The sequence below is a fragment of the Emys orbicularis genome, chromosome 13, assembly GCF_028017835.1.
Source record: "Emys orbicularis isolate rEmyOrb1 chromosome 13, rEmyOrb1.hap1, whole genome shotgun sequence".
NCBI lineage: Eukaryota > Metazoa > Chordata > Testudines > Emydidae > Emys > Emys orbicularis.
Window position 1 is genome coordinate 6,604,209 of NC_088695.1, and position 27,953 is coordinate 6,632,161.

At 51.3% G+C, this 27,953-nt stretch overlaps 1 protein-coding gene across 1 annotated transcript; it reads left to right on the forward strand.

Annotated features, from left to right (window-relative positions):
- Positions 1-1,394: 1,394 nt before the first annotated feature.
- On the forward strand, positions 1,395-25,781 carry LOC135888213 (zinc finger protein 436-like). The gene is made up of 10 exons (XM_065416022.1): positions 1,395-1,521; positions 2,146-2,259; positions 2,576-2,805; positions 20,081-20,207; positions 20,823-20,936; positions 21,239-21,318; positions 21,808-22,295; positions 22,632-23,197; positions 23,542-23,712; positions 25,585-25,781. Exons 1-10 carry the CDS (start codon positions 1,395-1,397, stop codon positions 25,779-25,781), a joined length of 2,214 nt encoding a protein of 737 aa, XP_065272094.1.
- The last annotated feature ends 2,172 nt before the right edge of the window (positions 25,782-27,953 follow it).

The following is a 27,953-nucleotide window of genomic DNA, read 5'->3' on the forward strand; positions in this document are numbered from 1 at the left end:
TAAATAGCCGACCGGGGGGGAAATACCGGACATTTTTAGATTTTTATAAATCCCCCCCGGACGGCTATTCAAAGAGCGAAAAGCCGGACATGTCCGGGGAAACCCGGACGTATGGTAGCCCTAGGAAAGCCGCTATCGCGATCAGCGGCAGCTCCATCGCGCCGCTTCATTCTTCGGCAGCAATTTGGTGGCAGGTCCTTCCCTCCGGGAGGGACTGAAGGAGCCGCCGCCGAATTGACACTGAAGAGCCGAACATGCTGCCCTCTTCATTGGCCGCCCCAAGCACCTGCTTCCTACGCTCGTGCCTGGAGCCGGCCCTGCACAGCCTGATAGGGTCTTTGTGTCCTGAGTGTTGGGGGCTGCTTGGGTCCCTGGTCTGATTTCCGGGCAGGATTCAGATCTGAGCCACACGGGTGTCAGACCGGAGTCACTGCTGGCTCTGGCAGGAGGTGAGTGCGGATGGGCCAATGGGATCAGCCTCTGCCTGCCTGTCCCTGGGTCTGCCAGGGGAGTCCAGGGCAGCTCATTATTCAGGTGTTGCCACCAGAGGGCTCCGGCTGTTGCTAAGGGAGAGGGGTTTACACTGCAATGGGGGGCAGTCCCCCAAAGTGGCCCCTTTGATTCTGCTCTTTTTCTAGCATTTGGCTCAGAGATGGTGTTACTGGGACGGTTACTGAAGAGTCTGGGGGGGAATCGGGGTGTGACATGGACTGAAGCCCCTTCTGTAACCATCCCCATCGCCCCTCTCACCCCGACAGGCTGAGCAATCACGTCCACGTTTCGCTCCAGATCGGCCCATCTTCCAGGAGACAGGGAAGGGAAATGGCTGTGATGGATCCAGCTCGGGTCTGGGATTTTCAGTGAGCTGCTGGGCCGGGGGAGGGAGAGCCAGGGCGGAGACAGGGTGTGATAAACCTACTGATTTTCTGAGTAGGCCCATTGGTGGCGGGGGAGGGGGAAGGGGAAGGGGAAGGGGACAGTCCCCCATTTCTCAAACAGGATGCAACCCCCTCGGCAGGGCTGGGAACATTTTCCAGGCTCCCAGTGCTGGAGTCTGACCCCACTAGCCAGAGGCTGCTGTGAAATATGAAGGGAAGCTGTTGGGATTCCTGTCCCTGTCCCTGGCTCAGAGCTCTGCTTCACGTATCAGCCTGTGTCTGCAGGTGTGTGGGAAATGAGAAGACCCTGCCCTGCTCCGTGTCCTGGGGGGGGACAAGGAGCTCTCAACTTCTCCCCACCCGCTAAATCCTCCTGGCTGCTCTGAGCAGGGTGGGGGTGGGATTCTGCTACTCTGGCGCTCCCAGAGCTTCCATTTCTTTATCTGTCCTCCCGCGTGACTAGTGGGATTGTGGCTGGGGCAGCAGGTGCTGAGTGAGGGACTTTTGGTGTTTCAGATGCCGGTGACCTTCGAGGAGGTGGCTGTGTATTTCACCCAGGGGCAGGGGGCTCTCCTGGACCCCACTCAGAGAGCCCTCTACAGGGATGTCATGCAGGAGAACTATGAGACAGTGACCTCGCTGGGTAAGGGATTCCCGTCCCCTTAGATACTAGAAGCCGTGGGGTCTGCGTGTCTGAATCTGGTCAGTTTCTTCCCTGGTCAGTTAGATCAGAGGCAAATGAGTTCCATGATGCACAGCTGCCATGTGAGAGACACTTACATCTCTGTGCCCTCTCCAGTGAGACACGGTGTCAAAACTTAATGGACATGTTAGCTCATCCCCACCCCTCCAGCTTTCAAAGGGGCATAAATCCAGCATTGTCCTGTCTGTGTTGTTTCTCGGCTGCACACACAATCCCTGTTCACTTCCCTCCTTGGGAATAGCTCCAGCCATGGGGAGGGCTCTGGGCTCTGCAGGTTTAGAAAGAGGCAGGGGTTTAAGTGCAGAGCTGTGTGTGAGTCAGCAAGGCCCCCAGAGCGCACAGATCCTGGGAACGCCTAGTGAGGGTGTAGTAATAATTCAACTCACCTCCCCAGACAACTTCCGCTGTGCGAGGGGGCTCAGTGACCATTTTCCTGTCCTCTTGGATTCCACGTTTCTCCAGCAGAGCACAGGGAAATGTTCCGCTCACGGAATGTCCTTGGTGACAAATACTCCACCAATGCTCCACGCACCCTGATCTGGTCTGATTTCACCCTCTGCGCAGGATTTCCCATTCCCAAACCTGAGCTGATCTCCCGTCTGGAACGAGGGGAAGAGCCGTGGGTGCCCGATCTCCAGGCCTGCGAGGAAAGAGAGATCCCGAGAGGCGCCCGCACAGGTGAGAACTGACACAGAAACCATCTAGGGAATAAAGGGAAAAGTTGAGAATACCAAAATATGGTGTGAGTGACACCCTCAGGTCTTCCTTATCTCAGCCAGGACAGGGCTGCAGTCAGCAGATATCGCTCACGAATTTTACCCATACTGTTAGCTGCAGGAGTTTCCTTTCCAATTTTCCTTACCTGTGAGTGTTTGGGTGAGAAGGGGAGGCACAATCCAATTGCTCAGTCTTTGTGTTGGGTTTTCCCTTGGTGCTATTCCTCTTTCTCCCCAGCACAATGACTCCTGTCTGGATTGTCTCTCTCTCCCAACAGGTGCTGAGCAAGGGAGTGAGAACGAGGAGGGGAATCATCATGAGGAAGTTCCCGGTGAAGTGGAACCACAGGGGACATTTGTGGGAAGAACTGAAGGGAATTTTTCCCAGTGCTGGGAACAGGGAGAAGTCTGGGGAAATTGGCACACGTCAGAGAAGCTGCTGGAAAACCACCCAGGGAAGAAAGTGGATGAAGCTATTAACGGTGGGGGAGGAGACAAGGATCCCAGAGTGAAGCAGACAAATCCCAAGGAAGAGACACCCTTGCCCTGCCTCCAATTTGGGAAAGGATTAATTCTAAGATCACAACTTGTGACACCTCAGACAATCCATTCTGGAAAGAAATGCTTTCAATGCTTGGACTGTGGGGAAAGCTTCAATAATTGCTCAGATCTTAATAACCATGGGAGTAGCCACACTGGAGAGAAGCCCATTCAATGCCTCGAGTGCGGGAAATGTTTCAGTTCTAAGTCAGCACTAATTTCACATCAGGCAATCCACACAGGAGAGAGATCCCATAAGTGCTTAGACTGTGGGAAAAGTTTCACACGCAAGTCAGATCTTACTAATCATCAGGCAATCCACACCGGAGAGAGACCCCATAACTGCTTCGACTGTGGGAAAACATTTATAATGAGGTCAGTGCTTCTTAAACATCTGGCAATCCACACAGGACAGAGACCCCACAAGTGCTTGGAATGTGGGAAAAGTTTCATACGGAGGTCAAACCTTGTTAATCATCAGGCAATCCACACAGCAGAGAGACCTCACAAATGCTTGGGCTGTGGGAAAAGTTTCAGACACAGGTCAAACCTTCTTAATCATCAGGCAATCCATACAGGAGAGAGACCCCATATGTGCTTGGACTGTGGGAAAAGTTTTATACGGAGGTCAGACCTTGTTAGACATCAGGCAATCCACACAGGAGAGAGACCCCATAAGTGCTTGGACTGTGGGAAAAGTTTCATACGGAGATCAGACCTTGTTTCACATCAGGCAATCCACAAAGGAGAGAGACCCCATAAGTGCTTCGACTGTGGGAAAAGTTTCACATGGAGATCAGCCCTGTTTAAACATCAGAGAATCCACACAGGATCTAAACTTCTGTGATACGTGACAAGAAAGGGTTATACAGCTTGCATGTAATTGACTCAGATCAGGCCTTGTTACACGTCAGGCAAGCCACACAGGAGAGAGACTTAATAAATGCTTGGCATGTGGGAAAAGCTTCAGTTACAGCAGAAAACTTAATAACCATTGAAGAATCCACACAGAAGAGAGACCCTATAAATGCCTGCACTGCAGGTATGGTTTCCATTGGAAGTCAGCCCTTAATAATAAAAGGAGGAGTCTGGTGGCACCTTAAAGGCTATCAGATTTATTTGGGCATAAGCTTTCATGGGTAAAAAACCCACTTCTTCAGATACATGGAGTGAAAATTACAGATACAGGCATAAATATACTGGCACATGAAGAGAAAGGAGTTACGTCACAAGTGGAGAACCAGTGTTGGCAAGACCAATTCAGTCAGGGTGGATGTGGTCCACTCCCAATAATTGATGAAGAGGGGTCAATACCAAGAGAGGGAAAATTGCTTCTGTAGTGAGCCAGCCACTCCCAGTCCCTATTCAAGCCCAAATTGATGGTGTTAAGTTTGCAAATGAATTGTAGCTCTGCAGTTTCTCTCTGAAGTCTGTTTTTGAAGTTTTTTGGTTGAAGGATGGCTACTTTTAAATCTGTTATTGAATGTCCAGGGATATTGAAGTGTTCTCCTACTGGCTTTTGTATGTTACCATTCCTGATGTCAGATTTGTGTCCATTTATTCTTTTACGTAGGACTGTCCGGTATGGCCAATGTACATGGCAGAGGGGCATAACATTAGTAGATGTGCACGTGAATGTGCCCCTGATGGTGAGGCTGATGTTGTTGGGTCCTATGATGGTGTCACTAGAGTAGATATGGGGACAGAGTTGGCAAGGGGATTTGTTGCAGGGATTGGTTCCTGGGTTAGTGTTTCTGTGGTGTGGTGTGTAGTTGCTGGTGAGTATTTGCTTCAGATTGGGGGCTGTCTGTAAGCGAGGACTGGCCTGCCTCCAAAGGTCTATGAGAATGAGGGATCATTTTCCAGGATATGTTGTAGATCGTTGATGATGCACTGGAGAGATTTTAGCTGGGGCCTGTACCTGATGGCCACACAGGAGAGGGACCTCATAAGTTCTTGGACTGTGGGAAAGGTTTCATACTAAGCTCACAACTTATTAGACATCAGAGAATCCACACAGGAGCGAGACCTTATATATGCTTGGATTGTGGGGAAAATTGTAACTGTGGCTCAAAACTCACTCAACATGAGAAAACCCACATGTGAGAAAGACACAATAAATATTTTGAAAGTGGGAAAAGTTTAATTGGAGCTCTCGTCTTATTGCACACCTCACATTCCTTCTTAAGACAAACTTCAGAATTGCCTCGACTGTCGGAAATGTTTTCTGTAGAAGTCAGCCCTTGTAACACATCAAAGGATCCACACAGGAGAGAGACCTCATCAGTGCTTGGACTGTGGGGAAAGCTTCATTCAGCGATCACCCCTCATTAAAAGTCAGAGTATCCGTATGAGAGAGCCTAGGAGTAGCCTGACTGCAGAAAAAGATTCAATTTGACTTCACACCTCAGTGACCCACACAGTAGAGAGACCTTGAATGTGGGGGAAGCTTCATTAGGTGCTCCCGGAGTATCAAGCATCTAGAACTCCGCACAGGGAAGAAACCGCTGAGATGTTCTCAGTGCGGAAAATGCTCCAAGTGGAGCTAACACCATGTTGGACATCAGAGACTCCCCCACACAGCAGGGAAATTCTCTCAGGGCCCTGACTAGGCCATAGTAACAAACCCATTTCCTCGTTCCCACACACGTCAGGGGTTTTTGGCTCACAAGGATCCAGCTGCCCATCGCTGGGTGAGGATCCAGCATCAGCCGAGCATCAGCTGGTCAGTGACCCACAGGCTCTGCCTGGTCTAAGCAAACCCCAGGCAGAGGAGGAGAAGCCCCAATCAGCCCCTCCTCCCTGCTGCAGCCCTGGCTGCTGAGCTGATGGGCCACAGGTGGGGGAAGGGAGAGAGAGAAACTCCTCCAGCTGTTCCCTCTGCCTGGCTGAAGTTCCCCCCTCTCCCTTCCCCTCCCAGCTAGGATCCCCCTGCCATGGAGATGAGGAGAAGGACACTTGGGCCAGGCCCCACCTTCACTCTAGACCCCTGTGCCCACCCCCCATCTTCCACCAGCCCCTTGGCTGGACTCCACCACTTACCTGGAACTTTTCCCTGAAGGGTGAGTGTCCCTGGGGGCTGGTAACTCCTCCCCTGCCCAAATCCCCCAGGGTGCTGGGCTCTGGTGGAATCAAATGTTAAGGGACCAGGGCTTTGGGTTCTGGGGAGGTCACTGGGGATTGAATGGTTGGGGCTGGTGGAGATGGGAAGCAGGAGGAGCTGGGTGCTGGGGTATCGAGTGTTTGGGGATCATGGGATAAGAGATGAGGGAGAGCACAGGGGTAGAGAGGTGCTGCCTCTCCTCACTCCGCCCCTCTGCCCCTGCCCCCACCTGCATTCAGACAGCTCCACTGAGAGGGACTGATTCCCACAGGGCCTATTGTGGGAGGCCTGGAGATTCTGCCTCCGCAGCATCAGCCTCTGAAGTTCTGGCTAGGCTAGGAGGTGTGGTTGGGATTAGCCAGCAGATCTCTGTGACCCTCCACCAGATTTCCTAGTGTAAACTCACTCTGAGCATCTGATGTGTTCTGACCAGTGTTCCCTCATTTTTTACATCCATGTGCGGCATGAATTTGGTTCTATTCACTAATATGTGACACATCATCTCCATATTGGTACACAGAACAGAATTCATGTGGTGGGGGTGGGGCCAAGGGGTTCGGAGTGTGGGAGGGGGCTCAGGGCTGGGACAGAGGGATGGGGTGTGGGAAGGTGAGGGCTCTGGCTAGGCGTGTGGGGTGGGGCTGGGGATGAGGGGTTTGGGGTGCAGACTGCAGTGGGGAGAGGACTCCCCCCAGCCCTCTCTCACCACAGCAACTTGGGGCCGGGTGAGAGGCACCTCTCCCCAGCCGCAGCGGCTCCAGTGGTCCTGAGCTGGACTGAGGGAGGGGTTCCTCTCCCCAGCAGTTCTGGTGGATCTGGGCCAAACCTGGGGAGGGGCTCCTCTCCCTGCCTGCCTCCATGGTCCTTGATAGCCTGCAGTGCAGTTGTGTAACCTGCAGGGAACAGTTTCTGATCCCCTGACATCCCGTTAGCAGAGTGATTGCTAGTCCCTGAGTTCCCCCTTCAGGGCCAGATTGTCTCATTCCCAGATAGTCTCACAGTACACCAGGCTGTGCTGAAAAGCATTTAGTGGTTGTACATTTTACCCCTTATGCACCAGAATTAACTAAATGCTAAAAGAGTGGGGAGCAGGGACAGTAAAATGTGGTGTTTTAGCTTCTGTGCTATTTCAGGGCGATGGGGTGAGTGCGAGAGATTCCCTCCTTCCCCTGTCATTGTCGCGCTCCACTCTCCACACAGCAGCCTCTGTCCCAGCCATGGAAAGTTTAACCTGTCTCGGTTCTACCCCTCCATCTCCCAAGGTGTCACTTACTGCTGTGTCCCTGGCTATCCATGCTTAGGGGTCACAGCTTTGATGTCTGTGATCTTAAGTCAGACTCCTGAGTGCTGGAGAAGAAAGTGTCCCAGACCTGGGAGTGGGCAGGAAAATCTCAATGAACTTCAATGCACAGTTTGACCTTCAGATCTTATAGCCCTGTTTCCATCTATTGGTAAAATTTCTTCCTGGCTTTTTCTAGGTTTAGTCCAGATCATTTGTAGATGGGAAGGTTTTTTTGTCTTTCTTTTATGATGATGATGCTAAAACGTTTGTAACTAATACAGCCGAATAATGAGGTGAGAAGTGACGCCAGTTTAGCCACTTCAGAAGAAAATGGGTACATTTCTTTTCCTGATTTTGAGTCTTAAAGGATTCTCTGAGATTTCACTTTATGAATGTGAAAGCATTTTATAGCCCGCCCTGAACTGTGGATTTCTCTTTCTTTGTGAAGGCCGTGAGGTCACGTACTTTGATATTAGTTTAGTTTGACAGGATGCGTCACAGATTTATTGAGGATTTCAAGAGAAAAATGGTTATTTTCCAGAATCGTCCTTTTTTAGATTTTATTTTATGTTAATGTTTATCTAACTCTTTGTCGTGAGATTTTTGTGTGTGGTTTGAACAATGACAGTGATCAATATCTCTCAGTATGAACACTGATGGTGAGAGCTAGATTGAGACTCCAAGAGGCAGAATCTGAAACGGAAATGAAGTTATTGCCTGATCCCTGCAGTGATGTGTGATATCGTTGGGGTGGGGGAGAGAAGGTGAAGGGGAACAGAGCTGGGAAACCGCTGGGTTTGCTCCTCAGCCCCAGACGGCTGAGGCTGAGAACTGTGAACTTGGTGCACCAGTGCCAGAGAGAGACTAGACTTGGCCTGTGTAGTGTGAAGCTGGACCTGAACTCTAAAGGCCCATGAACGACACCCCAAGAGAAATGATGTGAGGAGGGGGCAGCGTCTCCCTATTGCTAAGATGCTGAGGTTCGGCAGAGTGAAAAAGGGAGACGGAGATGTTAGGAGACCTGGGCAGCCCTGAAGCCAGGCCAATCCCCATCACTGAAGCCAGACGGAGATGAGGAACCTTGCAGCCCTGCCTGTCATGCCCTCCCCATGTACTGCCGTGTCCTGTGTTGGGATGACAGAGTTTCTTTGCCCCACTCGCCCCACACTGCATCCCTCTTGTGACTAACCCCTGTGCCCCATGTTCACCACTTGCGTATGATTATGATATATTGTGTGCAAAGTGTGCCTGGTGAGGGGTCATTGGAAAACTCATGATCTGCTGAATATTGTGCCATTGAAATACCTGTAACACCAGTGCATGTAGAATGGTGAGATTTTACTGTATGTTTGTTGCTAGGCTGACCATATTCCAGGTGCCCCAAAACAGGACACTGATGGGGGGTGGGAGCTGGCGGGGGTGTTGAGTGAGAGGTGTTGGAGGGGGTGTGGTGGGGGTACTCATGAGGTGAGGGCAGTGTCGGCCGCTGTCATTGTGGCAGGGCAATGGCAACAGCTGTCAGTCAGCTCCGACCTGCGGGACCCCCTCCCCAGGGCTGGGAGCCCAGGCCTGGGGAGGTGCGATCCGGCAGTAATCAATCAGCTGTGGATGCAGGGCAATTGACTAGTTGGGAAGGTGACTAATCAGGGTTGTTTCTGAACTTCAGTGCTTGTGCTCTGCAAACACCCCCGGACATTTGCTGTTATGGGAAAATTTGCTGTTATGGGCTCAATAAAGAGGATCTGTCTGTAAAAACCCAGACATATGTCAAAGTTTTTGTTACCGAAATATGTCATAGTTCTGGGGATTGTCCCACTCAAACTCCTCAGAGATGACAAAGGACTGACCGTTGGTGTTAGAAAACTCTTATCTGGCTGTCCATCACCAACAGGAAGAAAGGGGTAAACAAAGAAATTTATAATTCACCTGAAGGATGCTTTGGAGCTCTCACACACCGTGAAGTTGCCTGGCCCCATGACTGCTGGCCCCTTACTGAAACTGAGGGAAAGTTACAGCACCGGTAGTTATAGCACCATTCAGAGAGTGCCGAAGTAAAACCGCTGTTGTATGTTCACACTGACAGCTGCCTGCGCAATAGCATATTCACACTTGTGGCACTATTCAGAGCGGTGCATTCTGGGGAGCTATCCCACAGAGCACCTCTTTCTCTTTTGCCACTAAGACTTGTGGCAAGGCGGAAGGGGTCACGGGGCATCCTGGGTCCTGTCCCAATGCCCCATGATGCATTGCTTTGCATCCCAGCAATCCCTGTGCTTCTGTCCGCATTTGGCACCATCTTTCAACGGTTTGTGTACTGCGCGCCCTGCCCTGCCTTGTTCTGGCTGCAGGAATGGATCCTGAGTTGTTGACAAGAATGCTGGTCATACTGATCAACACGTCACGAGTGGTACTGGAGTTATTCCTTAAACTACAAAGGAAAGAGGTGTGTGACATTGATCTCACCACGTGTAGTAGCTATGACATGAGATTTTTTGTGGCATTCACGGAGGTGCTGACCACTGTGGAACACCACTTTTGGGCTTGGGAAACAAACACTGAGTGGTGGGACCACATTGTGATGCACATCTGGGATGAGGAGCACTGGCTGCAGAACTTTTGCATGAGGAAAGCCACTTTCATGGGACTGGGTGATGAGCTCACTCCAGCCCTGTGGCGCAAGGACATGAGAATGAGAGCTGCCCTGTCACTGGAGAAGCGTGTGGCGATTGCACTATGGAAGCTGGCTACTCCAGACTGCTACTGATCAGTCGCTAACCAGTTTGGAGTGGGAAAGTCGACCGTTGGACTCGTGTTGATGCAAGTGTGCAGGGCCATTAATCGCATCCTGCTCTGAAAGACCATGTCTCTGAGCAACGTGCGTGACATTGTGGATGGCTTTGCACAAATGGGCTTCCCTAACTGCGGAGGGGCGATAGATGGCACACACATTCCAGTTCTGGCACCAGACCACCTAGCCACCAAGTACATTAATTGCAAATGGTATTTCTCAATGGTTCTCCAGGTGCTTGTGGATCACCGTGGGCGTTTCCCGGACATTAACGCAGGCTGGTCCAGAAAGGTGCATGACGCACACATCTTTCGGAATACAGGCCTGTTCAAGAAGCTGCAAGCAGGGACTTTCTTCCTGGACCAGAAGATCACCATAGGCGAAGTCAAAATGCCCATTGTGATCCTGGGAGACCCCACCTACCCCTTAATGCCGTTGCTCATGAAGCCATACACGGGGCAACTTGACAGCAGCAAGGAGCGGTTCAACAACAGGCTGAGCAAGTGCAGAATGACTGTGGAGTGTGCATTTGGCCGTTTAAAAGCCCGCTGGTGATGCCTGTATGGGAAGCTGGACATGGCTGATGATAATATTCCTATGCTTATAGCCGCGTGCTGTGCGCTCCATAATATTTGTGAACTGAAGGCTGAAGGCTTCACTCAGGGCTGGACTGCAGAGGCTCAGCATCTGGAGGCTGAGTTTGAACAGCAGGAGACCAGGGCTATTAGAGGGGCACAGCGCGGGGCCATAAGGATCAGGGATGCTTTGAGGCAGCAATTTGAAGCTGAAAGCCAGTAATATTTGTCCAGGGATCATACCCAAACTTCTCCTTTCGAGTATAATGCAGCAGATGCTGTACTTCAGCAGGACCAAACTGCAGCGGGATGGGTGTTGAGTGCAGTGGGTAGTGGGAGTCCACGGTGCTGGACTATGAGGAGGGAGGAGTGGAATGCTGCGGGTAGAGAGTGGAGCCAGGAGTTTGCTGAGAGTGTGTTGGTGGTGTGTGTGTGTGGGGCGCATGGGAAAGAGTTTTGTGACATCGACTGCAGGGGAGGGCTGGCTTAAAGCTGCTTGGTTTGAAGAGCTATTATTGCCTGGAGCATGTCTGCTTGGCACTCCATAACTGTTAAGAGCCGCTCCGTGGCTTCTTTCTGGTGTGCCATGTTTTCCTTCCGTTCCCTCTTCTCGGTGGCCCGCCACTCCTTCAATTTCTTTTTCTCGGCAGCGGAGTGCATCAAAACCTCGCTCATAAAGTCCTCCTTAGTTCTTCTTGTCCATTTTAGAATTCTTTGCAACCGTTCTGCTGCCGATAAGGGAGGCTGTGCTCCCAAGGTCATCTCTGTGAAGTTTAAATGCAACATTTTACAGAAGCACTATTGTTTGCAACACAGACAACACTGTTTCAATGCTTTAAAACACAGCCAGTACTCACACACCTGACACTAACTGGCTGACCCCAGGCAGGCGCACACAAGCCACAAGACCCCCAGAATGGTGAGTAGCCGCAGGAGCAGGATAAATCACTGTTCCTGGACCCTGCTGTACACTGGGAACATGGTTCTTGGGCACTTGGGGAGAGCCAGCACTGTAGGGTGGGCCTGATAATCGTTCCTGTCCCCACACTTTCCATAGGAGGTGATCATTATGGAAGATATCTCTCTGCTGATGGTGAGCAGGGAATCAAGGGAGGGTCTTCTCCAAGCCTGCAGCTTCCGCCCTGGCCCCTATGCGGCTAGCCTGTGTGTAGCTATGGTCCCCTCTCCCCCCGTGACGGCACAGTGGCGCGGGAAAGTTACCGTTAATGGGGCAAGAAACAAAGCAGCTCTGCCGAAGAACCCATGGGAGCGGATTGCCCGGTATCTCCACGAGAGTTTCCTGAAGATCTGAGGGAGATTCCCATGAAGTGAGGGAATGTATCAACAGCCTGTTCCACCGCTCAAACTAGGCATGATGTGGGAGACAAGCCTGCTTTCTGCAACCCTCCTGCCCCCAACAACTCGCTTCAGCAATTCCCCAAATCAGATCCACTTACCAGGGGCCTCCTCTCCTGCTTGCGCTTCGCCAAGCTCCGACACCTGTGACTGGCTAGGCTCCTCCAGGGTAGAAAATGTTATGCAGATAAAACTACACAGGATCTTTTCAGGGGACAAGGCAATATGCCACATTGATTATGATAACACATTTTGATTTATAACCAATAGTTAATATCTAATACCTACACACACACACACATCAAATGTTCTGCAGCTGCTGTAAAGTTACCAGTCCTGAACGTAGCTTGAGTCCGTGGCCTGATTTTGCAGCTTGGATTCGTAGCTCATGGTGGCTAACTGGCCAGGAAAGCCAGGCACAAGGAAGGGCTGGGTCTCTGTAGGGCAGGCACCAAGTCCCTTCGATGTTGGCAGTAGAACGTTACCCAAAGTCTTCCATCTCACCCATCTTTTTTATAGGCTTTAGTTTGAATCAAGGGTCTATAGGTCTTGCTGTGTCAGCAATCTGTGTGATTGATCACCCGTCAATTGCAGACGTAACTTTCAACCTCGGACCTGACTTTGATCTTGCTTCAATTGTACCTTTGTTCTTTTCTTTTAGGGTGGACTCTTCTCACTTTGTCAGGGCTGTTGTCTGCATCTTCAGCCATTGGTATTTGCACTTCACTGTGTCAGGACAGGCTGGGGCTGGAGGTTGCTTCCATTACCCATGCATACCTCATTCACCCATCTGAACTAAGTTAATGAGGTTACAGCAGGGTTTTGCAAAATGGAATAAGCATTTCAAAATGGAGTTTTAGTTACAATATGGAGTCTTAATAATAATAGTAATTTAAAAAAATTCATTCTTCAGCTCTATATTATCCCCCCTTTGACCGTTCAATCCAGAGGTACTGAATGGGTCACACTTTATGTAATTGTTTCAAGGCTGTGTCAAAATATATAATGTGAGCTTGTGGTTTCAGCTTAAAATACAGTCTTTTCATCCAACAGTACGTACCACACATTACAATTAACATTAAATTTATCAGAATAAAGAAAACAACAATTGGATGTAACATCATTTTTAAAGTTGAAGACCAAGAGGGGGCCCATCCTCTGAAAATATCATACCAATGGTGCGTCATGATTTGTTCTGCTTGGGCGGATATTCTTAATATTTCAGATCCCTGATGTAGAATAGCCAAACTGCGGATCTGAACTTGGGTCTGTGTGGTTTCAGTCAGTTGGCGAATTTATTTATTTTTCTTCATTAGGTTGTACAGACTTGACCCTCAAGGAAAAAATTAAAGTCTAGAATATTACTGATATCCCGTGTGTCAGTTCTTTTATCCTCATGAGTTGGGAAGTAATAGGTTAAGGTGGGAGTTTTTAACATAGTTATATTACACATATACTGCTCTACTGGCAGTTCTGAGATGTATTTATTTTGCCACACAAGCTCCTCTAATCCAATGACACAGACACAACTTTTCTTATCAAAATACACTTTAGTGGTACTGTTCTCTAATTCATTCCAGTAACAGGTTGCCAGACTTTTATGTTGTAAGGAGCAGGGCTCTTCTAATTTTGGTAAGGTAGGACATACCCATTGTTGTGCAGTCCACCTTGAACACAAGCGATGGTCGATGATTTCCCCTTGTTCATTTAAATATGTTCCTACTAATCAAGGAGCCCACAGATGTCTGCCCTGGAGAACTGGAAGGGCTATGAATGGCCATAGAGTAACTTTATGTTTGTGCGGCTGGACCCATATTACTTGTATAGTGCCCCGTGAGGGTCGATGTGTATACATTAGATTTCAGGACCTTGTACCATCCAGAAACATAGGGAAGGAAATGGTTATTTTCATGTTTTGTCAGCAAAGGAGTTAAGACTGTCATATCTTTAGCTCGTACCCAATCCATCTCCCTTTCGGTCAGCATAATAGCTAATAATTGTTGTTCAGAACACCACAAGGCTAATGCCATTATGTTTGTTATGTCCCTCATGGTGGGGCACAGCCATAGGCACCAACTCCGTGGGTCCTCTGGGGCTGTGGAGCACCCACGGGGAAAAATTGGTGGGCACACAGCATGCTCAGCACCCACCGGCAGCTCCCAGCCCCCCCACCCCAGCTCACCTCCGCCTCCTCCCCTGAGCATGCTGTGTGCCCACTTTTCCCCCCTAGCTCCCAGCGCTTGCACCGCAAAACTGCTGTTTCACGCAGCAAGCGTGGGGAGGGGGAACGCGGTGTGCTCGGGGAAGAGGCGGGGCCAGGGTGGGGATTTGGGGAAGGGTTCCAATAGGGGCAGGGAGTGGGCAGAGTTGGGGCGGGGACTTTGGGGAAGGGGTTGGAATGGGGACGGGACGGGGCGGGGACAGGGTGGAGTCAGGGCGGGGGGGGGGCACGAGCACCCACCGGCGCCGGGGAAAGTTAGCACCTATGGACACAGCACGGGGCCATAAGGATCAGGGATGCTTTGAGGCAGCAATTTGAAGCTGAAAGCCACTAATATTTGTTGCTATGCTCGGGATTGCAGTGCTTGTAATGCTGGGAGGTGAATCGTGCACATGATGCAAGAAGGGGCTTTAACATAGCTGTATGTATGTTGCTTTGCAGTGCTCTTTTTTCTTTCACTTAATAGAATAAAGATTGCTTTCAAACAAACACTATTCTTTTATTGAAAGACAATAACCAGAGGAGAGAGTCAAATGAAACAATTCATCAGCAGGGAGGGGGATGGGGGAATGGAAGGTCTCAACAGGAGGAGGGGTCCCAGGACAGCTACAGATTTGTGTATGTCCAGGGATCATATCCAACCTTCTCCTTCGGACTACGATGCAGCGGGTGTTGTACTTCAGCAAGGCCAAACTGCAGAGGGATGGGTGTTGAGTGCAGTGGGTATTGGGAGTCCACGGTGCTGGACTGTGAGGAGGGAGGAGTCGAATGCTACGGGTAGAGAGTGGAGTCAGGAGTTTGATAAGAGTGTGTTGGGGATGTGTGTGGGGGGGGGGCATGGGAAAGAGTTTTGCGACAGTGGCTGCAGGGGAGGGCTGGCGCACAGCTGCTCGGTTTGAAGAGCTAGTATCGCCTGGAGCGTGTCTGCTGATGTGCCAAGACTACTTCTGCCCCTGCTTTCCTGCCCTGGCATCTTGGGACTTCAGTGCCCTACCTGGTTTGAGCCAGACCCGCTAACCTGCTGCAAACCCAGATCCAGGTCTGAACCACGTCACCTAACAGCTATAGGCTTAATTGAAAGCAGCTTAAGAAGTGTTCCTGTCTTTAACACTCTGATGCCCAATTCCCAATGGGGTCCAAATCCCAAATAAATCCGTTTTACCCTGTGTAAAGCTTATACAGGGTAAACTCAGATTGTTCGCCCTCTATAACACTGATAGAGAGATATGCACAGCTGTTCCTCCCCTCCCCCCTCCCCCAGGTACTAATACATACTCCGGGTTAATTAACAAGTACAAAGTGATTTTATTGACTACAGAAAGTAGGATTTAAGTGGTTCCAAGTAGTAACAGACAGAAAAAAGTGAATTACCAAGTAAAATAAAATAAAACACGTAAGTCTAAGCCTAATACAGTAAGAAAACTGAATACAGATAAAATCTCACCCTCAGTGATGTTCCAGTAAGCTTCCTCTTACAGACTAATCTCCTTCTAGTCTGGGTCCAGCAATCACTCACTCCCTGTAGTTACTGTCCTTTGTTCCAGTTTCTCTCAGGTATCCTTGAGCCAGCTGAAGAGAAAATGGAGAGGTCTCCCAGGGGTTTAAATAGACTTTCTCGTGGGGGTGGATACCCCTCCCTCCCCCTGTGTAGAATTTCAGCTACAAGATGGCGTTTTGGAGTCACACGGGCAAGTCACATGTCCATGCATGACTCATTTTTTGCAGGCCACAGCCATTGCCCCCATGCTATCTCCATGTAGATTTCTTATGTGGATTGGAGCCTTCCAAGATCCATTGTCCATTACGTGATTCTTGATTGGGCACTTAACTTGCCCATTCCTTTCTCAGGTAGCTGACCAAATGCTTTCCTAAGGCTACTTAGAAATCAAGGAAGTACACAGCCAATATTCATAACTTCGAACACAAAAATGACACATGCATACGAATAGGATGAATAGATTCAGTAGATCATAACCTTTACAGAAATATGTTACATGGCATATGTAGCATAAAACATATTCCAGTTATGTCATATATACATTCATAAGCATATTTCCATAAAGCCTTATGGGGTGCAACGTCACACCATTATCCATGCATACCTCATTCACCCAGCTGAACTATGTTAATAAGGTTACAGCAGGGTTTTGCAAAATGGAGTAAGCATTTCAAAATGGAGTTTTAGTTACAATATAGAGTCTTAATAATAATAGTAATTTAAAACAAACAAACAAACACTTTCATTCTTCAGCTCTACAAAAAGAGCTCCGGCCTGCATGCATCTCTGGCCTCCGAGTCATCCTCTGCCTCTGGTTTCCCCTCCCCCTCTTTATCCAAGATTGCCTCCTCCTGGCTCGGTCCACTCTCGACTGGCAACGAAGCCAACGAAGTATCTACAGGGGACTTTGCAGTGGAGGTGGGGGTCACCACCGAGTATCACATCCAGCTCTTTGTAGAACCGGCAGCTTGTGGGCGCAGCACTGGAGCGGTGGTTTGCCTCCCGCACATTGTGGTAGGCGTTCCGCAGCTCCTTCACTCTGACCCTGCACTGCAACGTGTCCCGGTCATGGCCTTTTTCTGTCATGCATCTAGAAATCTGTCCGTAGGTATCAAAATTCTGATGGCTGGAGCGTAGCTGGGACTGGACAGCTTCCTCTCCCGAAATACTGATGAGGCTCAGCAGCTTGGCATTACTGCAAACGGGGGATGGCCTGGTGTGTAGAGCAGGCGTGGCCACCTGGAAAGAAGCACTGAGACCACTGCACGCATCACCGAGCAAACAGGAAGGGGACTTTCAAAATTCCAAAGGAATGTCTGGGGTGGGGCTGACGGTTGGTCATTTGAGGGCAGGGCAGTAGAGTTCAAACCAATGGCCAGAGAGGTGAGAACAGGCATTGTGGGACACCTCCCGGAGGCCAATCACAGTGCTGTAATCACCACGGTGTCTACACTGGTGGCACCGCGGTGCTGTAGCCGCGGTGCAGAAAGCTCTACGCCGCTCATCGAGGTGGTTTTTTTAGAGCGCTACAATTGTGCAGTTTCTGCGCACTAAGTGGCTTGGCAGTGTGTGCACCTCGGGAGTTACAGCGCAGAAAGCTGCTTTACTGCGCAGAAACTTGCCAGTGTAGACAGGGCCTAAGTGGTGGTTTTTTGGTTGGCCCTCTCCTAGTACCAAAAGGCAGGAAAGGCCAATGAGAAATAAAGACCTTGAGAGTAGTCCCCAGGGCGAATGGAGAGAGGCCAAGGCTCTAGGTCAGCCTCGTTGACAGGACAGGCAGGCAGGCCAATAAGGGAGGCAGGAGCCCGTCCTTTGTCTGAGCTGGAGCTGCCTGCCAGAGAAGGGCAGAGCTAAGGGGAGAGCAGCAGCCTGAACTGGGCTGGAGGCAGAGCAGCAGAAATGCTGATGCAGAGGGTAGCTGGGGCTGGAGCAGTCTGGAGCTGGGTGTGGTGAGCAGCTGGGGAGAGCGAGGGGGAACCCTGGGCAGCGTAGGATGACATCATGTTTTCTTTTCCCCTTTCCAATTTTTTCCTTATTTTTTTTATTACTTGCTGTTTAATAAATCGTATTTGTTCTAAATTCTATGCAATGCTGAGTGATGACATCAGGGAAGCGTCCGGAGTGAAGAGAGCACCCCACACTGGGGATACGACACCCTAGCCTCTGTCCTGAGTGATCGCAACAAGATTGGGGGGATCCTTGAAGTCAGGCAGGCCTACGGGTAAAGGGAGTGGGAGCGAGGACTCAGATCCTTTTGCCATTTGATTCCATCAGGATGGTGTATGAGACAAAAAAGTTCCCCACAGTAGTAGGACTGTTCCCCCTGCTTACCTCCGTGCATCTTTATTAGTTTCTCTTAAAGTTAGTTAGGATTATAGGGGAAAGTGTCAGAGCAGCCACCAGTGAGAGTTGCTGGCCACACCTTTGAGGCCACCACATTTGGCCCTGAGAACCCCTGGGCTAGATGCTCATGATGGGCCCTTCTGACCTTAGAGTCTGTGAGTGTAACAGGAGCCAGACACAGAGATGCTGCAACGTTATGGGTTGATCGCTAGGACCCAGGAGCAGCTGGAAGGCGGCTCTGGGGGGAGCGATCCCTGGTGTCAGTCCTGGCAGCAGGAAGTGACTCGCAGCCGCTGCGGTGACTCTGGCTCCCAGCGAGATCCCCGAGCCCCGGCGGCTGGTGCTGGGAGCCCGGAGCCCTGGCTGCAGCCGGGAGAGGGGAATCTCCAGCAGGGCCCTTCCCGCTGCTCGCCAGGAGCCTCTCCCAGGGCAGAGCCCCCAGCCTGGCCAGGCCCCTTCCCGGCCCGGCCCCTGCCCCGGGGGGCCCCGCTCGGAGGGAAGGTGAGAGAGATCCGCCCACCCCAGGGAGCGGTGCCCCCCGTCACCCCCGGGCTGCAGGGGGAGGAGGATAAAGAGGGGCAGGGGGTGGGGGTGGGGGCAGGCGGAGGGAGCGGGATGGGGGCAGGAGGCGGGTGCTGGGGATGCGGGGGGCAGGCTGGGATGGGGGCGGGGGTGCACTGAAGGGAAGATGGGGCGATGCAGGGCGATCGGGGGGATTGTGGGGCTGAGGGGAGCGAGGCTGGAATGGGGGAAGATGTGAGTGGGGGGCACTGCGAGGGAAGGGGGGATGTGGGGAGGCTGGCCGGGGAAGGGGGAGAGATGCCAAGGCAGCTTCTCCGCCCCATGGGACACGACTCGGGAGGGGCGGAGAGAAGCTCTTCTCCTGGAACTGGTCAAACTAGCTTTGGGAGGGATCAGGGGACTAACCCCTCAGGGCGCAGAAGCTACAAGGCAAAAACCCAGCCCCCCCCCCCCCCCCCACACACACACACACATAGCCTGCTCCATGTGTATCATTGTCAGACACACCCCTGCTGGTGGGGTCTGTGTGTCCTGAGTGTTGGGGGTTGCACGGGGCCCTGGTCTGATTTCCGGGCAGGATTCAGATCTCAGCAACACCGGAGTCAGACCAGAGTCACTGCTGGCTCTGGCAAGGGGTGAGTGCAGATGGGCCAATGGGATCAGCCTCTGCCTGCCTGTCCCTGGAGGCTGTCAGGGGAGCCCAGGGCAGCGCATTATTCAGGTGGTGCCACTAGAGGGCTCCGGCTGTTGCTATGGGAGAGAGGTTCACACTGCAATGGGGGGCAATCCTCCAAAGTGGCCCCTTTGATTCTGCTCTTTTTCTAGCATTTGGCTCAGAGATGGTGTTACTGGGAGGGTCTGAAGAGGCTGGGGGGGAATCAGGGTGTGACATGGACTGAAAGTCCCTTCTGTAACCTCCCCTCTCGCCCCTACAGGCTAAGGAATCACATCCACATTTCACTCCAGATCGTCCTGTCTGCCAGGAGACAGGGAAGGGTAATGGCTGTGATGGAGCCAGCTCAGGTAGGGGATTTTCAGGGAGCTGCTGGGTTGGGTGAGGGAGGAGACAGGGTGTGATAAACTTACTGATTTTCTGAGTAGGCCCATTGCTTGCGGAGGAGGGGGGAAAGGACAGTCCCCCATTTCTCAAACAGGATGCAACCCCCTCGGCAGGGCTGGGAACATTTTCCAGGCTCCCAGTGCTGGAGCCTGAACCCATTAGTCAGAGGCTGCTGGGAAATACGAATAGAAGCTGTTGGGATTCCTGTCCCTGACGCCAGCCCACAGCTCTGCTTCCCGCATCAGACTGTGGCTGGCAGGTGTGTGGGAAATGAGAAGACCCTGCCCTGCTCTGTCTGCTGGGGCGGGGGACAAGGAGCTCTCACCTTCTCCCCACCCCCTGAAGCCTCCTGGCTGCTCTGAGCAGGGTGGGGGTGGGATTCTGCTACTCTGGCCCTCCCAGAGCTTTATCCATTTCTTTATCCTTTGTCCCATAAGACTACTGGGATTGTAGCTGGGTCAGCAGGTGCTGAGTGGGAGACTCTTGTTCTTTCAGATGCCGGTGACCTTCGAGGAGGTGGCTGTGTATTTCACCCAGGGGCAGGGGGCTCTGCTGGACCCCGCTCAGAGAGCCCTCTACAGGGACGTCATGCAGGAGAACTACGAGACTGTGACCTCGCTGGGTAAGGGATTCCCGTCCCCTCGGTTATTGGAAGTCGTGGGGTCTGCGTGTCTGAATCTGGTCAGGTTCTTCCCTGGTCAGTTAGATCAGAGGTGAATGGGTTCCATAATGCACAGCTGCCCTGTGAGAAAGACTTGCATCTCTGTGCCCTCTCCAGTGGGACATGGGTGTCAAAACCCAATGGACATCCCCACCCCTCCAGCTTTCAAAGGGGCATAAATCCAGCATTGTCCTGTCTGTGTTGTTTCTCGGCGACACACAAAATCCCTGTTTACGTCCCTCCTTGGGAATAGCTCCAGCCATGGGGAGGGCTCTGGGCTCTGCAGGTTTAGAAAGAGGCAGGGGTTTAAGTTCAGAGCTGTGTGTGAGTCAGCAAGACCCCCAGAGCTCAGAGATCCTGGGAACACCTAGTGAGGGTGTAGTAATAATTCAACTCACCTCCCCAGACAACTTCCTCTGTGCGAGGGGGCTCAGTGACCATGTTCCCGTCCTCTTGGATTCCACGTCCCTCCAGCAGAGCACAGGGACAGGTTCCACTCATGGAATGTCCTTTGTGACAAATACTCCACCAATGCTCCATGCACCCTGATCTGGTCTGATTTCACCCTCTGCATAGGATGTCCCATTCCCAAACCTGAGGTGATCTCCCGCCTGGAACGAGGGGAAGAGCCATGGGTGCCGGATCTCCAGGCCTGCGAGGAAAGAAGGCTTCCGAAATGCACCCACACAGGTGAGGACTGACACAGAAACCATCTAGGTAATGAAGGAAAAAGTAGAGAATCCCCAAATATGGTGTGAATAACGCCCTCAGTTCTTCCTCATCTTACCCAGAGCAGGGCTATGGTCAGCAGATACCGGTGACGCCATTTCACCCATACTGTTAGCTGCAGGAGTTTCCTTCTCTGTGAGTGTTTGGGTGGGATGTGGAGGCAGAATCTAATTGCTCAGTCTTTGTGTTGGGTTTTCCCTCGGTGCTATTCCTCTTTCTCCCCAGCACGATGACTCCTGTCTGGATTGTCTCTCTCCCAGCAGGTGCTGAGCGAGGGAGTGAGACCAAGGAGGGGAATCATCATGAGGAAGTGCCCGGGGAAGTGGAACCACAGGGGACTTCTGTGGGAAGAATTGAAGGGAATTTTTCCCACTGCTGGGAGCAGGGAGAAGCCTGGGGAAATTGGCACAGGTCAGAGAGGCTTGTGGGAAACCACCCAGGGAAGAAAGTGGATGAATCTATGAATGGTGGGGGAGGAGACGAGGATCCCAGAGCGCAGCAGACAAATCGCAAGGAAGAGACACCCTGGTACGGCCTGCAGTGTGGGAAAGGATTCATTGTGAGATCACAGCTTGTGACACATCAGACAATCCATACTGGAGAGAAACCCCTTCAATGCTTGGACCGTGGGGAAAGCTTCAATAACCGCTCAGATCTTAATAACCATGGGAGAAGCCACACTGGAGAGAAGCCCATTCAATGCCTCGAGTGCAGGAAATGTTTCAGTTCTAAGTCAGCACTAATTTCAGATCAAGAAAGCCACACAGGAGAGAGACCCCATAAGTGCTTAGACTGTGGGAAAAGTTTCATACAAAGGTCAAACCTTATTAAGCATCAGGCAATCCACAGAGGAGAGAGACCCCATAAGTGCTTGGACTGCGGGAAAAGTTTCAAGCGGAGGTCACATGTTCTTAGACATCAAGCAATCCACACAGGAGAGAGACCTCACAAGTGCTTGGACTGTGGGACAAGTTTCAAGCAGAGGTCTCACCTTCTTAGACATCAGGCAATCCACACAGGAGAGAGACCTCACAAGTGCTTGGACTGTGGGAAAAGTTTCATACACAAGTTCTACCTTTTTAGTCATCAGGTAATCCATACAGAAGAGAGCCCCCATAAGTGCTTGGACTGTGGGAAAAGTTTCAAGCGGAGATCAGACCTTTTTAATCATCAGGTAATCCACACAGGAGAGAGACCCCATAAGTGCTTGGACTGTGGGAAAAGTTTCAAGCGGAGATCAGACCTTATTAATCATCAGGTAATCCACACAGGAGAGAGACCGCATAAGTGCTTGGACTGTGAGAAAAGTTTCATTCGGAGGTCAAAGCTTGTTAATCATCAGGTAATCCACACAGGAGAGAAACCCCATAACTGCTTTGACTGTGGGAAAAAATGTATAACGAGGTCAGCACTTGTTAAACATCTGGCAATGCACACAGGACAGAGACCCCATAAGTGCTTGGACTGTGGGAAAAGTTTCAAACGGAGGTCAGACCTTGTTGAACATCAGGCAGTCCACACAGAAGAGAGACCCCACAAGTGCTTGGAATGTGAGAAAAGTTTCATACGGAGGTCAAAGCTTGTTAAGCATCAGGCAATCCACACAGGAAAGAGATCCCACAAATGCTTGGGCTGTGGAAAAAGTTTCATACACAGGTCAAGCCTTGTTAATCATCAGGCAATCCATACAGGAGAGAGACCCCATAAATGCTTGGACTGTGGGAAAAGTTTCCTACAGAGGTCATACCTTGTTAAACATCAGATAGTTCACTCAGGAGAGAAACCGCATAAGTGCTTGGACTGTGGTAAAAGTTTCATACAGAGGTCAGATCTTGCTAAACATCAGGCAATCCATACAGGAGAGAGACCACATAAGTGTCTGGATTGTGGGAAAAGTTTCATACGGAGGTCAGACCTTGTTGAACATCAGGCAGTCCACACTGGAGAGAGACCCTATAAGTGCCTCGACTGTGGGAAACGTTTCATACGGAAGTCAGACCTTGTTAAACATCAGGCAATCCACACAGGAGAGAGACCCCATAAGTGCTTGGACTGTGGGAAAAGTTTCAAACGGAGGTCAGACCTTGTTGAACATCAGGCAGTCCACACAGTAGAGAGACCCCATAAGTGCTTGGACTGTGGGAAAAGTTTCACACGGAGATCAGTCTTGGTTAAACATCAGAGAATCCACACAGGAGAGAGACCCCATAAGTGCTTGGACTGTGGGAAAAGTTTCAGAGAGAGATCACACCTCATTAAACATGGGAGAATCCACACAGTATCTAAACTTCTGTGACACGTGACAAGAAAGGGTTAAACAGCTTAGGGCTCTTTAATCCGATTTCTGTACTCCACCTCGGCAAGTGGAGTAGCGCTTAAATCGAGATCGCAATCCCGGGTTAAAGGTATTGTGGACGCAATTCGACGTTATTGGCCTCCGGGAGCTATCCCAGAATGCTCCCTTGTGACCGCTCTGGACAACACTCTCAACTCCAATGCACTAGCCAGCTGGGCAGGAAAAGCCCCGGGAATTTTTGAATTTCATTTCCTGTTTGGTCACCATCAGCACAGGTGACCATCAGCACCGTCCACCATCACAGGCGACCATGCAGAGTCCACCATCACAAGAGATCACGGAAAAAACTAACTTGGAACGACATGTTCACCGAGCTCATGGAGTCCTCCCGCACTGATAGGGTCCAGCTAAATGCATGGAGGCAAACAATTGCGGAGTCCCGTAAAGCATTACAGGAACTTGAAGAGAGGAGGGATGCATGCGATGAGAGCAGGCAGGACGCTATGGTCAAGCTCATGGGGGAACAAACTGACATGCTCCGCTGTATGGTGGATCTAATGCGGGAAAGGCAGCAAGACCACAGACTGCCGCTGCAGCCCCTGTATAACCGCCATCCCCAAGTTCCATAGCCTCCTCACCCAGACGCCCAAGAACATGAGGGGGGAGGCTACGGGGACCCACACACTCAACCCCAGAGGATTTCCCAAGCAGCAGAAAGCTGGCATATGCGAACTTTTGATTTGGTTTCTGGATTTGTCCTTCCCTCCTCCTCCACCCCCCAACCCAATACCCGTCCCTCCCCCGGTCTACCTTCTGATTTCTCTCAATGTGTTGTGCAACAAATAATAAAGAACATTTTAAAAACTATTTTGACTTTATTTCCTTTCATATATATATATAGGGGGCGGGTAACTTCAAGAGAAACAAACACAACTGTCACACCGTAGCCTGGCCAGTCATGAAACCGGCTTTCAAAGCTTCTCTGATGCAGGGCACGCCCTGCTGCACTCTTCTAATCACCCTGTTGTCTGGCTGTGCGAAATTGGCTGCCAGGTGAGTTGCCTCAACCTCCCACCCCGCCATAAACGTCTCCACTTTAGTCTAACAGATATTGTGGTGGACACAACAAGCAGCAATTACAATTGGAATATTGGTTGTGCTGAGATCTAACGGTGTCAGTAAACTGCACCAGTGCACTTTCAAACGTCCAAAAGCACATTCTACCACCATTCTGCACTTGCTCAGCCTATAGTTGAACTGCTCCTTACTACTGTCCAGGGTGCATGTGTACGGCTTCATGAGCCATGGCATTAAGGGGTAGGCTGGGTCCCCGAGGATAACTATAGGCATTTCAACATCCGCAACAGTAATTTTCTGGTCTGGGAAGTAAGTCCCTTCCTGAAGCTGTTCAAACAGACCAGAGTTCCTGAAGATGCGAGCGTCATGCACCTTTCCCGGCCATCCCACGTTGATGTCGGTGAAACGTCCCTTGTGATCCACCAGTGCTTGCAGCACCATGGAAAAGTACCCCTGGCGGTTTATGTACTGGCCGCCCCAGTGGGCCGGGGCCAAGATAGGGATATGCGTTCCGTCTATTGCCCCACCACAGTTAGGGAACCCCAGGGCATTAAAGCCATCCACAATGGTCTGCACATTTCCTAAAGTCACTACCCTTGATAGCACTTGGTGAATGATTGCGTTGGCTACTTGCAGCACAGCAGCTCCTACAGTAGATTTGCCCACTCCAAACTGATTCCTGACTGACCGGTAGCTGTCGGTCGTTCATAGAATCATAGAAGATTTGGGTTGGAAGGGACCTCAGTAGGTCATCTAGTCCAACCCCCTGCTCAAAGCAGGACCAATCCCCAACTAAATCATCCCAGCCAGGGCTTTGTCAAGCCTGACCTTAAAAACCTCTAAGGAAGGAGATTCTACCACCTCCCTAGGTAACCCATTCCAGTGCTTCACCACCCTCCTAGTGAAAAAGTTTTTTCTAATATCCAACCTAAACCTCCCCCACTGCAACTTGAGACCATTACTCCTTGTTCTGTCATCTGCTACCACTGAGAACAGTCTAGATCCATCCTCTTTGGAACCCCCGTTGCAAGCTTCCACTGTGTTATGGCCACTCGCTTCTCAACTGTGAGGGCTGCTCTCATTTTGATGTCTTTGCGCTTCAGGGCAGGGGAAAGCAAGTCACAAAGTTCCATGAAAGTGGCCCTACGCATACGAAAGTTTCACAGCCACTGGAAATCATCCCAGACCTGCAACACTATGCGGTCCCACCACTCTGTGCTTGTTTCCCGGGCCCAGAATCGGCGTTCCACGGGATGAACCTGGCCCAGTGCCACCATGATCTCCCAATCGCCACATGCCGTGCTTCTAGGAACGTCTGTGTCCATGTCCTCATCAGTATAGTAATCGCACTCACCCGGTTTTGCAGGTACTGCACATACTGCTGGATAATGCGCAAGGTATTTACAATGGGCAAAACTGCAGCGGAGATCTGAACAGGCTCCATGATTGCTGCTCTATGGTGCCTGCATGGATAATCCTGGAAAAAGGGCGCAAAACGTAAGAGAGCTGTTCGGTTCAAGATGGCTGATAAAAGGTGGTAAATGTTTGTCTTCTGTAGTTTTCACAGGTTCAGGAAGCTCGCTAGAGCTCCAAGAGCGGGAGAGCAGAGTTTGCCACGGAAGCGTGAGCAGAGTTTGCGGCGGAAGCTGTGTGGCTCAGTTCACGATGGCCGAAAAATGGCGGGGAATTGTTGCCTTCTGTAGCTTGCATGCGAGCCCAGGACAGACAACATGGAAAAATTAGCTAGCGATGCAAGAGCGGGAGAGCAGAGTTTGCGGCGGAAGCTGTGCTGCTCGGTTCACGGTAGCCGAAAAAAGGTGGGAAATGGTTAGATAAAAGAGTAGATAGAAAGACGAGAGGACATGCAAGGTGGATTCATAGTACCAGGAGACAGGCGGTGCACCGAACTGCACCGTCTGCTGGCAGTATGGCGTCTGCCGTAGCTTTCACGGAGGGAGGAGCGAGTGACGACACACCCCCAGAAACACCCGCGAGAATGTTTTTGCCCCATCATGCACTGGGAGGTTAACCCACAATTCCAATGGGCGGTGGGGACTGCGGGAACTGTGGGATAGCTTCCCACAGTGCACCGCTCCGACATTCGATGCTAGCCTCGGTACTGTGGACGCACTCCGCCGAATTCACGCGCTTTAATGGCACACAGCACCGAATGTATAAAATCGCTTCCGAAAATTCGAATTGAATAAGTTCAAATTAATTTCGTACTGTAGACGTACCCTCAGATCAGGTCTTGTTACACATCAGGCAAGCGACACAGGAGAGAGACTTTATAAATGCTTGGCATGTCGGAAAAGCTTCAGTAACAGAGAATCCACAGAGGTATGAGACCCCCTAGGAATAGCCTGACTGCAGAAAAAGATTTAATTTGACTTCACACCTCAGTGACCCACACAGCAGAGAGGTCTTGAATGTGGGGGAAGCTTCATTAGGTGCTCCTGGAGTATCAAGCATCCAGAAATCCGCACAGGGAAGAAACCGCTGAGATGTTCTCAGTGTGGAAAATGCTCCAAGTGGAGCTAATACCATGTTGGACATCAGAGACTCCCCCACACAGCAGGGAAATTCTCTCAGGGCCCTGACTAGGCCATAGGAACAAACCCATTTCCTCGTTCCCACACACGTCAGGGGCTTTTGGCTCCCAAGGACAGGGCTGCCCAGAGGATTCTGGGGGTCTGTGGGAAAGCAATATTGGGGGCCCCTTTCATAAAAAAAAAAGTTTCAATACTATAGAATACTATATTCTCGTGGGGGCCCCTGCGGGGTCTGGGGCAAATTACCCCACTTGCCCCCCCCTTTGGGCAGCCCTGCCCAAGGATCCACCTACCTGTCGCTGGGGTGAGGATCCGGTAGCAGCCGAGCATCAGCTGGTCAGTGACTCTGTGGCTCTGCCTGGTCTAAGCAAACCCCAGGCAGAGGAGGAGAAGCCCGGATCAGCCCCTCCCCCCTGCTGCAGCCCTGGCTGCTGAGCTGGTGGGGCACAGATGGGGGAAGGGAGAGAGAGAAACTCCTCCAGCCGCTCCCTCTGCCTGGCTGAAGTTCCCCCCTCTCCCTTCCCCTCCCAGCCGGGATCCCCCTGCCATGGAGATGAGGAGAAGGACACTTGGACCAGGCCCCACCTTCACTGTAGACACTTGTCCCCTCCCCCATCCTCCCCAGCCCCTGCTGTGGGATGGGCTCAAGGCTGGGCAAAGGGTTGGGTGAAGGTTCTGGCTAGGCGTGCGGGCTATGGGGGGGCTGGGGATGAGGGGTTTGGGTTGCAGACTCCGGTGGGGAAAGGACTCCCCCAGCCCTCTCTCACCGCAGCAGCTCAGGGCCAGGTGAGAGGCACCTCTCCCCAGCCGCGGGGGCTCCTGTGGTCCTGGCAGGGCCAGTGCTACCATTTAGGCAAAGTAGGCGGTTGCCTAGGGTGCCAAGATTTGGGGGAGCCAAAAAGCGGTGCCCCCAATTTTTTTTTACATCGTTCCTACGCCCCCTCCCCGAGCGCGCAGTTGCCACTCCACTTCTCCCGCCTCCCAGGCTTGCAGCGTCAATCAGCTCTTTGGCGCTGCAAGCCTGGGAGGGGAGGAGAATTAGAGCGGGGGCGG

Excerpts from the sequence above, each read along its gene's own strand:
- LOC135888213 (XM_065416022.1), top strand. The coding sequence starts at position 1,395 with ATGCCGGTGACCTTCGAGGAGGTGGCTGTGTATTTCACCCAGGGGCAG. Across the intron at positions 20,937-21,238 it reads TCCGAAATGCACCCACACAG|GTGCTGAGCGAGGGAGTGAG; the intron begins GTGAGGACTGAC and ends CTCTCCCAGCAG. Across the intron at positions 23,713-25,584 it reads GCAAACAATTGCGGAGTCCC|AATCGGCGTTCCACGGGATG; the intron begins GTAAAGCATTAC and ends TCCCGGGCCCAG.